The sequence below is a fragment of the Nomascus leucogenys genome, chromosome X (assembly GCF_006542625.1).
Source record: "Nomascus leucogenys isolate Asia chromosome X, Asia_NLE_v1, whole genome shotgun sequence".
NCBI classification, from domain to species: domain Eukaryota; kingdom Metazoa; phylum Chordata; class Mammalia; order Primates; family Hylobatidae; genus Nomascus; species Nomascus leucogenys.
Window position 1 is genome coordinate 13,891,780 of NC_044406.1, and position 14,950 is coordinate 13,906,729.

The 14,950-nt window shown below is 41.4% G+C and overlaps 1 protein-coding gene across 7 annotated transcripts in view; it reads right to left on the bottom strand.

The window, feature by feature from the left end:
• Window positions 1-14,950, bottom strand: part of PIR (pirin) — a 106,829-nt gene that overhangs the window by 22,468 nt on the left and 69,411 nt on the right. For all 7 annotated transcript variants that reach the window (XM_004092366.2, XM_003261080.2, XM_030807150.1 and 4 more), the window contains one exon: window positions 1,849-1,893. In XM_004092366.2, the coding sequence (XP_004092414.1) occupies window positions 1,849-1,893 (45 nt within the window). The remainder of the gene's footprint in view (window positions 1-1,848; window positions 1,894-14,950) is intronic.

The following is a 14,950-nucleotide window of genomic DNA, read 5'->3' on the forward strand; positions in this document are numbered from 1 at the left end:
CACGTTCCTCATCTATAAAATGAGCATCGGTTAGGTCTCAGACATCTTTTCTTGATTAGACTCAACAAGCAACACATATACAACCCTCGGAAGAAGAGAAAAAAGCCACTTTTGAGATTTCTCAGAGGAAACTAGCATTGCAAATTCACCTCCTTCCACTTCCTTCTCCCAGGAATAAGGCAGATTCCTGCTCCCCTTGGAGCCCACTGTGGCTCCACCCCTTTATCAGTATGGAGGTTGCCAACGTCTTAGCGAGGTATCAAAACACATAATGGTGCCCGGACTTTCATCTGTGCACGGGATGTGTCATGACTGGTGTTCATATTCCCTTCCCTCACTGAATATTCTGTAAGCTGAAAGGCACCCTGCCCTGGGCATACCTGTGCTGGGATATAGAGAGGGCTAGTGTGGGAGAGAAGGTGGCATAGTATTCAATTACATAAAATGGTGTCATCCTACTGTGTCTGGAATTGGTGGGTTCTTGGTCTCACTGACTTAAAGAATGAAGCCGCGGACCCTCGCGGTGAGTGTTACAGTTCTTAAAGGCGGCGTGTCTGGAGTTTGTTCCTTCTGATGTTCAGATGTCTTGGGAGTTTCTTCCTTCTGGTGGGTTCATGGTCTCGCTGGCTCAGGAGTGAAGCTGCAGACCTTCGTGGTGAGTGTTACAGCTCATAAAAGCAGTGTGGACCCAAAGAGTGAGCAGTAGCAAGATTTATTGCAAAGAGCTAAAGAACAAAGCTTCCACAGTGTGGAAGGGGACCCAAGCGGGTTGCCACTACTGGCTCGGGCAGCCTGCTTTTATTCTCTTATCTGGCCCCACTCACGTCCTGCTGATAGGTAGAGCCCAGCCGTCTGTTTTGACAGGGCACTGATTGGTGCGTTTACAATCCCTGAGCTAGACATAAAGGTTCTCCACGTCCCCATCAGATCAGTTAGATACAGAGTATCCACACAAAGGTTCTCCAAGGCCCCACCAGAGCAGCTAGATACAGAGTGTCGATTGGTGCACTCACAAACCCTGAGCTAGACACAGGGTGCTGATTGGTGTGTTTACAAACCTTGAGCTAGATACAGAGCGCCGATCGGTGTGTTTACAATCCCTGAGCTAGACATAAAGGTTCTCCATGTCTCCACCAGACTCAGGAGCCCAGCTGGCTTCACCCAGTGGATCCTGCACCGGGGCTGCAGGTGGAGCTGCCTGCAGTCCTGCGCCATGTGCCCGCACTCCTCAGCCCCTGGGTGGTCGATGGGCCTGGGCGCCGTGGAGCAGGGGGCAGTGCTCATCGGGGAGGTTCGGGCTGCACAGGAGCCCACGGAGCGGGGGAAGGCTCAGGCATGGCAGGCTGCAGTCCTGAGGCCTGCCCTGCGGGAAGGCAGCTAAGGCCCGGCGAGAAATGGAGCCCAGCGCCGGTGGGCTGGCACTGCTGGGGGACCCATTACACCCTCTGCAGCCGCTGGCCCGGGTGCTAAGCCCCTCATTGCCCAGGGCCCCGGCCAGCTGCTCCGAGTGCAGGGCCCGCCAAGCCCACGCCCACCCGGAACTCCAGCTGGCCCGCAAGTGCCACACGCAGCCCCGGTTCCCGCTCGCGCTTCTCCCTCCACACCTCCCTGCAAGCTGAGGGTGCCGGCTCTGGCCTTGGCCAGCCCAGAAAGGGGCTCCCACAGTGCAGCGGTGGGCTGAAGGGCTCCTCAAGTGCCGCCACAGTGAGAGCCCAGGCAGAGGAGGCGCCGAGAGCGAGCGAGGGCTGTGAGGACTGCCAGCACGCTGTCACCTCTCACTACCTTTTCTCCCTTCAGTAGTTTAAATTAAATTGCAATTGAACCCTAAGTGACATAGCCATAACTTACCAATATACACATCTCCAGATATGGTGTAAATGAAGCTTGTCCACCCTGGAAAGGACCAGCAACATTAAAATGTTAGTGTCCATATTGCCAAAAGGAACAAAGACATATACGTATTACAAACACAAAGATAAATTTGGAGATGAAATCCTTTTTTTCCCTTTAGATAGACATTTTAAGATTTAAGTTCTGTGAACTGTTTAAAATATATACTGACACTCATTCTCTTTCTCACACACAAACACAGACATTCCCCTAAACCTAAATGACTTGGTCCCAGACATTAAAGAAGCACCCAAAGTACAGTGTACAATTCACTTGGCTGTGTATCTATAGGCTACAAGCTGTATTATCAAAGAAACTATTCCTTCCAGTTGTAATGTTATGATAGTAACTGCAACACTCCAGTCTGGCTTTATCTTCCATTTGTTGTGCCTCCAGGATGTCTGAAGTGTGAAGCTGATGCTAGAAATATGCTTTTTTTTTGAGCTGGAGTGCAGTGGTGCCATCTCGGCTCACTGCAACCTCTGCCTCCCAGATTCAAGTGATTCTCCTGCCTCAGCCTCCCTAGTAGCTGGGATTACAGGCACACGCCACCATATCTGGCTAATTTTTGTATTTATAAAATTATTTAGTAGAGATGGGATTTCACCATGTTGGCCAGGCTGGTCTCAAACTCCTGACCTCAGGTGACCCACCCGCCTTGACCTCCCAAAGTGCTGGGATTACAGGTGTGAGCCACCGTATCCGGCCTGCTTTTTTGCACTTAGTTGAATTCTAGTTCCAGTGCATTCTAGTTGCATTCTGGTTCCAGTGAACTCCTTCTTTTTTTCTATCCTAACATAGAATATGCATCAGTTCCAGGGATGCAGGAATACATAATCTTAGGGATATAAATGGGCTCCAGGATGGCCTGTGAACTCCCTGGAATTGTTCACACAATTTTTCGAGTGTGTACACTTTTCTGGGAAGAGAGTACATAGAATTCACCAGATTCCTACCATGATCCATGGGGCCAAGAAATCAAAATCACTCACAATAGGCTATTTGCACTCTCAGCACCAACACTTGATTTTCATGGATGTTTATATATGGTACCCATGGCTCAGAAGAGATGCTGTGTTTCCACTGAGAGATATGAACCTAGAAAAGGCACAGTCGAAATGGAATCATGATATCCTTCCATGTGCCTTCAGTGGAAAAGGAGATCTGGAAAGAGAATGCAGGGCACAGTTCAATGCTGGAAGGACAGAGCCCACACTGGAGTCTCTGTAGGAGTCAGCGTGATGACACAGTAAACAAAGGCAAGTGCAGAAGAAGCAAGGAGGCCAAAATATGTTCCAAGGATATGATTGTCATGGCAGATGGCTTGAAACGCCCAACTGGATACAAAAGAAAAGCTATAACTGAGAAAACATAAATTAAGTCTCACTAAGAAAATCTGAAGGATGGCAAAACAAACACACTTGAGCAAGTGCCAGAGAATATTTTCCCATCCTCCTATTTCACAGTTTTTCCTCTCTGAGATTTTACTAGAATGAGTTTAAGCTCTCTGAAAGTAATGTTACTTATTCATAGCTTACTCGTTTTTCTCCCATTTTTTTTTTTTTTTTTTTTTGAGACGGAGTCTTGCTCTGTCGCCCAGGCTGGAGTGCAGTGGTGCAATCTCGGCTCACTGCAAGCTCCACCTCCCGGGTTCGTGCCATTCTCCTGCCTCAGCCTCCCGAGTAGCTGGGACTACAGGCACCCACCACCACGCCCGGCTAATTTTTATTTTTTTGTTTTTTAGTAGAGATGGGGTTTCACTGTGTTAGCCAGGATGGTCTCGATCTCCTGACCTCGTGATCCACCCGCCTCGGCCTCCCAAAGTGCTGGGATTACAGGAGTTTTTCTCCCATTTTAACCCACTCATACTTAGTCTTCCGAGCTTGGTCTACCATCATTTACTGAACATCTACCATGGGCATGTACTTTAGAGGAAGATACAAAAATGAATAAGGCATAGCCGGAGTGTGCAAATTGTGCACCTTTGGGGTGGGGGGAGGTCCATGGTAGATGCTGAAAACACATAACTAACAATTTACAGCCAGATCCCATGTCTTATCTGGATGGGCTGGCTCTGCTGGAGCACTTCTTTCTTTGTTTTCTAATGAATGCTGAGCTTTTCTACTTCTATTTAGCCTGACTTATAATCATACTCTACAACCAAACCCCTTTCATCTCTGCTTTTTCAAAAGTTTCACCGCAGACAATTGTTTAAGTTTCTTTTTCAGAGCACCAATAGCTTCATTTTTTCTGATTATAAAAAAACACATTAATTTAAAAATATTTTAAGAATATGAAAGTGTGGGACATCTAAACTGAAAATCTTTCTGCAATCTTCATTCCTACCCTGACATAAATATTGTTAGCAATTTGGTATGTGTGCTTTCAGTTTTTTTTTCTTTTATGCACTATAAGTTATTTCCTTAAAAACTAGAACTAACTCGGGTCAGGCCCGGTGGCTCATGCCTGTAATCCCAGTACTTTGGAGGGCCAAGGCGAGCAGATCACGAGGTCAAGAGTTCGAGACCAGCCTGGCCAACATGGTGAAACCCCATCTCTACTAAGAATACAAAAATTAGCCAGGTGTGGTGGCGCGTGCCTGTAATCCCAGCTACTCGGGAGGCTGAGGCAGGAAAATTGCTTGAACCTGGGAGGCAGAGGTTGCAGTGAGCCGAGATTGGGCCACTGCACTCCAGCCTGGGCGACAGAGCAAGACTCTGTCTCAGAAAAAAAAAAACAAAACAAAATGAAACAAAAAAAACTAGAACTAACTCAATATTCTATTTTGGATACCTTTCCATGTCAAAACATAGAGAAGTAACTCATCCTTGGGAAAAACTGCATGCACTCCATTGTAAGGACATGTCGTAATTTATACAACGAATCCTCTATTCATGGTTTAAAGGTATTAAAAAATGGTTACCACATTTGACAAAACCTCAAAACTCTGAATAGTTCAACCAGCCTTTTATTTGAGTTCATTTTGATTGTTCTGATCTCATTTCTCCTCCACCTGCTTTGCTTCCTGTTCACCCTCCAAGCAGAAATCTAGTCCACAAATAATTGCCTAGATCTGTTTTCTTTCCTTTTTTATCTTTTTACATGATCTGGAAGGACCAAACATTTGCTTAAAGGAATGGCCCAAGTCAATTTATTAAGTGCGTTCATATATTTTTACTCCTTGTAAAAGTCTTCTGTTAGGATATAGTGTCCATCTTTGCCAGTAATAACACAATTCATGTTGCTGATTGGAAAGCACAGAGTGTTAGAGGGCATGGAATAGGAATGAAGGCAATTTACTTTTTTCTTTCTTTTTAGCATGATGCTCATCTGCACTTGCTTCTATTAATTTGTTTAATTTCCACCAAACTTTGTTTCTTAAGCTTGCTGCAAAAGAAAACAAATGCCAAATTTCATGAATGCTTACTATATGTTTAACAACAGCCACATTTTATGAGAATTCCTTCTCTGTTAAGAACAGGATTGCATTAACGAAGAGATCTCTTGTGAGATTTTCAGGTCTTTCTCATCTTTCTCTCTTCCCCCACCTCTCCTCCCACTTTTATGTCCTGCACCAAGAATTGATGTCATCCCCCAATTTTTATTGCTTTGTCAGAGTTCACACCCTGCTACATTTTCCTTTCTCCTACAAATATGGTCTGCAAGCTACTGTCTCTTTGCAGCTGAAAAGCTCTTCCCTTCCCTTGGGCAGTGATGAATAAAATGAGTTGGGAGGGAGGTCACATTTTCTTTCTGGCCCCCTAGGACAGTTAAGTCAGCAAGGCATTTTAAGTCAGACCTCCTTTAGCCAAACATTAAAAACCAAAAACTTTTAAAAAATATGTAAATCATTTTCTGTGGCAGTTGCTCTCATTTCCTGGGAGGCTCCTAATTCTTGCAAACATCCCTAGTGAGAGCTTTCCTCAGCCTACATTCCTTGCCCTAACCCAGGTCATTTTCCTTCTGCCTCAGTCTTGGAGTTCATTATTCCAATGAACTTACAAGTATTCCTTACACCTGTATGTGCAGAAAAAATAGAAAAACATGGCCTGGTGACACACCAACACCATTAACAGAGATAAGGGCAACTGGGCTAAGGAGAGATTGCAACCCTTCACAAACTCTGGATCACACTAATTGCCAGACCCCAAAGCAACCCTGGCCCCTAAGATCCTCCTCCCATACCTGCAACAGCCCCCCCACCGGAAGTCCCCACATCAGCTTTGGCAGGTAACTCCCTCATCTAGGACCTCAACCCTGGCCTCCTAGGACAAGAGGCAGACCTGCCTGGTTCTTCCCTCCCGCTCCTCCTTCCACCAAATTCTTTTTAATTTTTATTTTAAAATAATTTCAGACATACCAAAAAGTTGCAAAAATACTACAGAGAATTATTGTACACCATTCACCTAGATTCCCCCAAAGCTAACATGTTAACATATATGCTTTATCATTCTTCTTGCTAGAAATATATGTCATTCTTTTTTTTCCTGAACTATTTGAGAGTGATTTGCAGACATGTAGCCCCTTTACCTTGAAATAATTTTCAGTATGTATTTCCTAAAAACGAAGATATTTTCTTACAAAAGTATAGTGCACTTATGGAAATTATGAAATTAACATTGATACAATGCTACTATCTATGTACGGATATTCAAATTGTGTCAATCATCTGAGTAATGCCTTTTATGGAAAAGGAGAAATAAATTTCTAGGCCAGGATCCGACCTGCGATCACACGCTGCACTTAGTTGTCATGTCTAATCTTTCATTTGAAACAGTTCCTCAGTCTTTTTCTTTCATTGAAAGTACAGACCAGTTATTTTATAGAATGTCTCTCAGTTTGGGTTTATTTGATGTTTCTTCGTTAGACTGAATTGTTTGCTAATCCCTGTCCCTCCCAGATTTAGAGAATTTTCATTTATTTTCAATACTTTAATTTTTAATTCAGAAGAGCACAAAGGATGAAATAATGAACATATATGTTTGCCATACTTATTTCATATCTATCTTTTCTTTAAGATAAAAACCATACAGGTGAAAAAAATGTCCCCTAACTGGTTGCTGCCAATCCATTTTCTACACTCGTAAATTGCACCTTTTTAGAATCTCCACTTAAAATCCTTCAATGGCTCCCTGTTCTCCCAGGACAAGCCCAAACTTCTGACAGACAGACTCTTCTCAATATGGTCCTACATTTCTCCAGTATCATGGCCTCTCTGCCTGCCCCGCCTCCATGTTTAATTCTATCCAGGCAACTCTCTCGGGGAGTGGGGAAACAAAGCGCAGCAGCAAACCTTAAAGGAGGCTTTGTGGAGAACCACGGAAAACAAACCAACAAAGCAACTGTGAAACAGCAACAAAAATGAGCACACACCATTACAGGCAGAAAGTTCCTGTTTCAACATCAGTGCATCGCCCTCAGGGAGATCTAGGACCAGACTCTTCATCTCTTCAAGCCTGTTTGCTGGTTTGTAAAATAAGGAATGAATACGTATAATGCGGAGTTGTTGTGATGAACACAGTCTAATGAGGAAACATCAAACATACTGTTTATATTGTATGTCTGTATAAACATATATAAATGTCCATATTCATCTGTATATACATATGTGAGTTATATGTTTTTGATCTGCTCTACACGATGCCAGGCACTTAGGAGGTGTTTAACAAATATCAGTTCATTTTCCTGCCCTTTCTTCTCTTTCCACTTTCCTTCAAATTTGTGCATGTCGAGAGGTTACACAATTCTGATGAGGCCGTGACCCAGGCCAGAGAAGGGTCATTGCTATGGAGATGGCTCTTACAAATCAATATGAAAAAGACAACCCAGTCAAAGGAAAATGATGTTAAACTTCTTCCTGAATAATTTTATATTTTAGGCTCTGATTCACGTTAATCACTGTTCTGAAGACCTATAGATTTACATCCATAACTGTTATGTACATATTCTAAGTATGAAGGGAACTGTGATTGAATAGTCTAATGTACTGCTGGGAAGTAGAGAGCTCTGCAAAAAAATTACTCATGAATTAAATTGGCTTTTGCTTTCTATGGAAAAACTCAAAATGTAAAATTCTACATGAATCATTTGTGTTTGGGGCATTCTCCTTAAAAGTAGAGGAAGACTATGAAAAATCACGCAAGAAGCCTGTGGAAAAAATCACTATGCATTTTTCGAGGTTTACTCAGGTCATTTTTAAAAGTCACAAATGAGAGAGAGAAAAAAAATCACTACTTGTTTTCGAGTCATTGACCATATGGAAAAATGTGTGGTACTTTCAACCAAGATCATAAGTGTGGAGGTCGACTCTAAGACGTCTGCCTGATCCTGCCTCCCGTATTGCCCTATGTAATTCCCTCTCTCTGAGTATGGGCTGTGGCTAGAGTCTTGCTTCTAACCAGTAGAATATAGCAAAATTGATGCAATGTCACTTCTGAGATTAGGTTACATAAAGTCTCTGGCTTCCATCTTGCTCATCCTTGCGCCTTCTGATGAAGTCAGCGGCCATGTTGTCAGCTGCCCTATATAGAGCCCCATGTGGCCAAAAACAGAGAGCAGACTCTAGCCAGCAACCCTTGAGGAACTGAATGCTGCCAGCAACCACATGAGTGTGAGCTTGGAAGCATATCCTTCCCAGTCAAGCCTCGAGATGACCACAGTCCCAGATGACACTTTATTTATTTATGTTTTTCTGAGACAGAGTCTAGCTCTGCCACCCAGGCTGGAGTGCAGTGGGTGATCTTGGCTCACTGCAGCCTCCACCTCCCAGGTTCAAGCAATTCTCATGCCTCAGCCAACCCCCACCCCCCTCCACCCCCAGTAGCTGGGACTGTAGGCCCACATGACCATGCCTGGCTAATTTTTGTATTTTTAGTAGAGATGAGGTTTTGCCATGTTGGCCAGACTGGTCTCAAACTTTTGGCCTTGAGTGATCTGCCCACCTCAGCCTACCAAAGTATTAAGATTACAGGTGTGAGCCGCAGCACCCAGTCCCCAGCTGACACTTTGGTCGTGGCCTTGTAACAGTACACAGCTAAGTTGAGAGACATTGCAAGACAATACATGTTGTTCTAAGGCACGAAGTTTTGGGGGTAATTTGTTATGCAGCATATAGATAATTAATACAATAAGACTTATTTAAATGTATACTAATGTGACTTACCAAGTAGCTACTGTATGTATGGCATTAAAATCTACTTTTTAATCAAGGAAGACATAGCTCCTTTCCTTTCTTTTCCCCGTAAACACAGAAGCAAAAATATATTGGTGTATCAGTTTCCTATTGCTGCAATAACAAATTACTCTAAAACTTAGTGCTTTAAAGTAACAAAAATTTTTATCTTACAGTTCTTGAGGTCAGAAGCCCCAGAGTGAGCCTCATAGGTCTAAAATCAAGCAGGACTGTATTCTTCCTGGAGGCTGTAGGGGGAAATTTGTTTTCTTGCCTTTTTCAACTTCTAGAGGCTGCCACTAATCCTTGGCTTGTGGGCCCTTCCATTTTCAAAACCAGTAATCACATCACTCTGACCTCTGCTTCTATTGTCACATGTCCTTCTCTAACTCTGACTCCCTGTCTCCCTGTTTCTCTTATTTAGATTCTCATTATGACACGGGGTCCACCTGCATCATCCAGGCTAATCTCCCTATCTCAGCAGCATTAACTTAGTCACATCTGCAAAGTCGTTTTTGCCATGGGACATAACATATACACAGATTCTGGAAACTGGGACGTGGACATCTTTGGGGGGACATTATTTTGCCTACCACAGAGGGGTAGACTATATGGTTTCTAAAGAAATTTTGTTTATTGATCTACAGATACTGTAAAGGAAAAGTTATAAGGTGAGGAAAAGCAAAAAGGTTCATAAAATCAAGTTTTTCCCATAACAGCTCTCCATTTTTAACATTCCAGATCCTGTCTTTAAGTATCTAGAGGCAAAGGTGCTGTAAAAGAAAATGAGGGAAATAAACAGAGTGGCTGTTGAGGGCCAAACTGTGATACAGTCAGTCAGAAGACAAGGGGGACATGAGGACCAGAAGGCACCTGTTTCTTGGAAAAGATTGATATTTTCCTAGAAATATAGATTTATGTCCTTCATAATTAATGGTAACAGTGTTATCTGTAAATCAGTTTACAGCAAAAGGAAAGTCAGATTGCCTTGAGCCTTGCAAGAGATGGTAAAAGTCACCATTAAAAAACTACTTACTCTTATTTTAGCCAAGATCTAATATGAAAAACGTGTGGCCAATGTGAAAGGAATCTGGTACTGTCAGAAACTCGACAAATTAGATTCTTTGTAAGTGATGCACCGTCCAGCTCAATTCCTGATATCAACTGCCTTCCAAATCATCACTGCATGAAACATCTGTTTTCTGCAAGATTAGCACAACCCAAGAGAAACGTGCCCAGCCTGAAGGAAATAAAGAGATGGTAAAAATCGATTCAAATAGTATTTATGGGAAGGAACTCAGATAAAACCTAGTCTGATTCATAAGAAACGTTTTCAGTCTCCCTTAACTGGATTTCCCTTGGGATATATGCATTTTCCCAGTATCAGGGATGGGGTGGTAGCAGTGTATGCTTCTATTGCTATCCAATTAGTCTGTTAGTGATGCAACCAAGTCAAGATTAAATTAGTTAGACTGCAAAGTTTATGCCAAAAGCCAAACATAACCCAGACATCCATGTCAAATCCCTTTACCATGAGTAACAAAACAATCAAAATATTATAAACAAAACATGTCCAGGACCCAGCCAATGGCCTACACATTTCACGAAATATTTGATACAACAAAGCACCCAAATAAAAAGAATTTAGACAGTCCTTGGAGTTTATGATGGAATTTGACCTGGAAAGGTGGAAAAAAAAAAAAGACAAATGGTGACCTTGATTTGAATTACTTCATAATAAAATTTATACAGCATAATTTTACCATCCAGTATATCTGATAACAGGCAGCCAGGACTATCAAAGCTACAAATAATGAGTGCTTTATAATACTTGAATTAATTGTTTGGCACTAAACAGAGAAGCCTCAAACTTTGTATTTGTCACCTAATGCAGTGGAAGCATGGATGAGTCTGTGTGTGTGTGTGTGTGTGTGTGTGTGTGTGTGTGTGTCAGAGAGAGAGATAGGGGAGGGAGGGAGGGAGACAGAGAGAGACTGAGAAAGAGAGAACACAATAACTAAAAGTGATGTATTGGAAAAGAAAGGATCTTTTGCTTCATAGCTGGGTTCATAACACACTTGTTTAAAGTGGGTTTACAGACGCTCAATGCTAAATGTGCAATTCTAAGCTATTTCCTGTTGTATCGTTATAAAAATGTTTTTGAGGCCAGGTGTGGTAGTTCATGCCTGTGATCCCAGCACTTTGGGAGGCCGAGGCGGGTGGGTTACCTGAGGTCAGGAGTTTGAGACCAGCCTGGCCAACATGGTGAAACCCCATCTCTACTAAAAATACAAAAATTAGTTGGGCATAGTGGCGGGTGCCTGTACTCCCAGCTACTCAGGAGGCTGAGGCAGGAGAATCGCTTGAACCTGGGAGGCAGAGGTTGCAGTGAGCCAAGATCGTGCCATTGCACTCCAGCCTGGGTGACAAGAGCAAAACTCCGTGTCAAAAAAAAAAGTGTTTGAGGCTGGGCGCAGTGGATCACACCTGTAATCCCAACTTTGGGAGGCCGAGGTGGGCGGATCACCTGAGGTCAGGAGTTCAAGACCAGCCTGGGCAACATGGTCAAACCCCGTCGCTACTAAAAATGCAAAAATTAGCCAGGCATGGTGGCATGTGCCTGTAGTCTTAGGTATTTGAGAGGCTGAGGCAGGAGAATCACTTGAACCTGGGAGGCAGAGGTTGCAGTGAGCTGAGATCACACCACTGCACTTCAGTCTGGGCGACAGAGCAAGACTTCATCTCAAAACAACAACAACAACAACAAAACGTGCTTGAAAACAAATCTCAGGTTTAAAATTCATGATGACAAAATAAAATGCAAATACAGCTTTGTAAACTGACAGATATACATTCTCTTGGGAGGCAATATAAGGTGATGTCTGAGAGCAGAGCAAAAATGAACATGAACCATACACTTGCTGCTAGTGGGATCGTGGAGAAACTGGTATTCTATGTGCTGCTAATAGAAAGTGTGACTGCCTCTTTGGATTGCAACCTGACAACGTCTTTTAAAACTAAGCATGCATAGACCTGGGGACCATCCCTGGAAACCTGTCTCATCAAAATAAATTTCCACATGGGAAGGCAGATATACAAGGTATTCATTGCAGACCAGTTTGCTGTAGCCAAGCACTAGGAACAAAGTGAATTCCCATTGATAGAAAATAGCTAAATACATCAGAGTATGTATTTAGATGATGTAGAATATCACTGTTAAAAGGAGCCACCATTAATGATGAGTGCCTATTGTTTTAGCTACTTGGGAGGCTGGGGTGGGAAGATCTCTTGGGCACAGGAGTTCGAGATTGCAGTGAGCTATAATTGTGCCACTTTACTCCAGCCTGGGTGACACAGAGAAACCCCGTCCCTTAAACGAAACAAAACAAAAGGAGCTATATAAGTAAATTGGGAAGGATTTCCATGGGTATTTTTCAGTCAAATAAACAGGATGTAAAAGAGTAGCTATGATTCCATTTTAGTAAAATGACAAAATAACCTGATATCTGCATATATTTGAATGCACATATATGTCAGTGGAGAAAAATACAGCAAGATATAATTCAAGGATATACCTGTAATCTATATAGTGAGGGTACTGGACATAGATAAGGGAGGACAAGGGATTGGAGGAAAGCAACTCAAAAGTAAAAGATAAAAGCACTGCACTAAAAGGTTAAAGCACACATACACTTATACTTATTGTTATAAAAATCACGGATAGCGAAGGCTTATGTTTAAGCAAATTAATCTAAAATTTTTCTGTACTTAAATAGCCAGAATGGAATCCAAAATTAGTAGAAGGAAAGAAATAATCAAGATCAGAGTAGAAGTAAATGAAATTGAGACAAAAAAATACAGAAGATCAATGAATTGAAAAGTTGGTTTTTTGAAAAGATAAATAAAATTGACAAACCTTTAGCTGGACTAAGAATAAATGAGAGAAGACCCAAATAAATAAAATCAGAAATGAAAAAGAAGACACAATAACTGAGACCACAGAAACACAAAGAATCATTAGAGACTATTATGAACAACTATATGCCAAGAAATTGGAAAACCTAGAAAAAATTGATAAATTCCTGGATACATACAACCTACCAAGATTGAACCACGAAGAAATAGAAAATTCCAACAAAGCAATAACTAGTGATGAGATAGAAGCCATAATAAGTCTCCCATAAAAAAAAAGCCCAAGATCTGATGACCTCACTGCTGAATTCTACCAAACATTTAAAGACAAATTAATACCAATCCTACTAAAACTCTTCAAAGAGACTGAAGAGGAGGGAGTACTTCCAAATTTATCCTATGAGGCCAGCATTACCCTGATACCAAAACCAGACAAGAACGCAACAAAAAAAGAAAACCACAAGTCAATATTGCTGATGAACATAGATGCACAAACTCTCAACAAAATACTAGCAAACTGAATTCAACAGCACCTTAATGTGATTGTTCACCATGATCAAGTGTGATTCATCCCAAGGATGCAAGGATGTTTCAACATACACAAATCAATAAATGTGACACATCACATTAACAGAATCAAGAAGAAAAAAATCATTATTTCAACAGATGCTGAAAAAGCATTCAATAAAATTCAACATCTCTTTATGACAAAAACCTTTAACAAACTGGGTGTAGAATGAACGTACCTCAAAATAATAAAGGCCTTATTATGACAAACCCACAGCTATCACCATATTGAATGGAAAAAATTGAAAGAATTCAGTTGAAAAACTGAATTCTTCTGAGATCTGGAACAAGAAAAAGATGCCCATTTTAACCACTTTTATTCAACATAATACTGGAAGTCTTGGCCAGAGCAACTAGGCAAGAGAAAAAAAAATAAAGGGCATTCAAATAAGAAAGGAAGAAGTCAAACTAGTCTTGTTCACAGATTACTTCATCTTACACTAAGAAAAACTTAAAAGACTCCACCAAAAAAAAATCCATTAAAACTAATAAACAAATTTGGTAAAGTTGCAGGATACAAAATCAACAAACAAAAATTAGTAGCATTTATATACACCAAGAGTGAACAATCTGAAAAAAAAATCAAGAAAGCAATCCTATTTACAATGATTACAAAAAAAGATTATAAAATACCTGGGAATCAACTTAACCAAAGAAGTGAAAAATCTATACAAGGAAAACTGTAAAACACTGATGATAGAAATTGAAAAGGACACAAAAAAATTGAAAGGTATTCTGTGCTCATGGATTGGAAGAATTAATATCATTAAAATGACAATACTACCCAAAGCAATTTACAGATTCAATGCAATCCCTACCAAAATGCCAATCTCATTCACAGAAATGAATCCTAAAACTTATATGGAACCACAAAAGACCCCAAATAGCCAAAGCAATCCTGAGCAAAATGAACAAAGCTGGAGGCATCACACTGCCTGACTTCAAATTATACTACAGAGCTATAGTAATCAAATCAGCATGGTATTGGCATAAAAACAGACACATAGATCAATGGAACTCATTTTTGACAAAGGTGCTAAGAACATACACTGAGGAATAGACAGTCTTTTCAATAAATGGTGCTGGGAAAACTGGATATTCATATGCTGAAAAATGAAATTAGACCCCTATCTCTTGCCATAAACAAAAATCAAATCAAAATGAATTAAAGACTTAAATTTAAGACCTCAAAATATGAAACTACTACAAGTAAACATTGGTGAAAATCTCCAGGACATTGGACTGGACAAAGATATTTTGTGTAAGACCTCAAAAGCACAAGCAACCAAAGCAAAAATAGACGAATGATATTATATCAAGCTCAAAAGCTTCTGCACAGCAAAGGAAACAATCAATAACATGAGGCTGGGTGTGGTGGCTCACGCCTGTAATCCCAGCACTTTGGGAGGC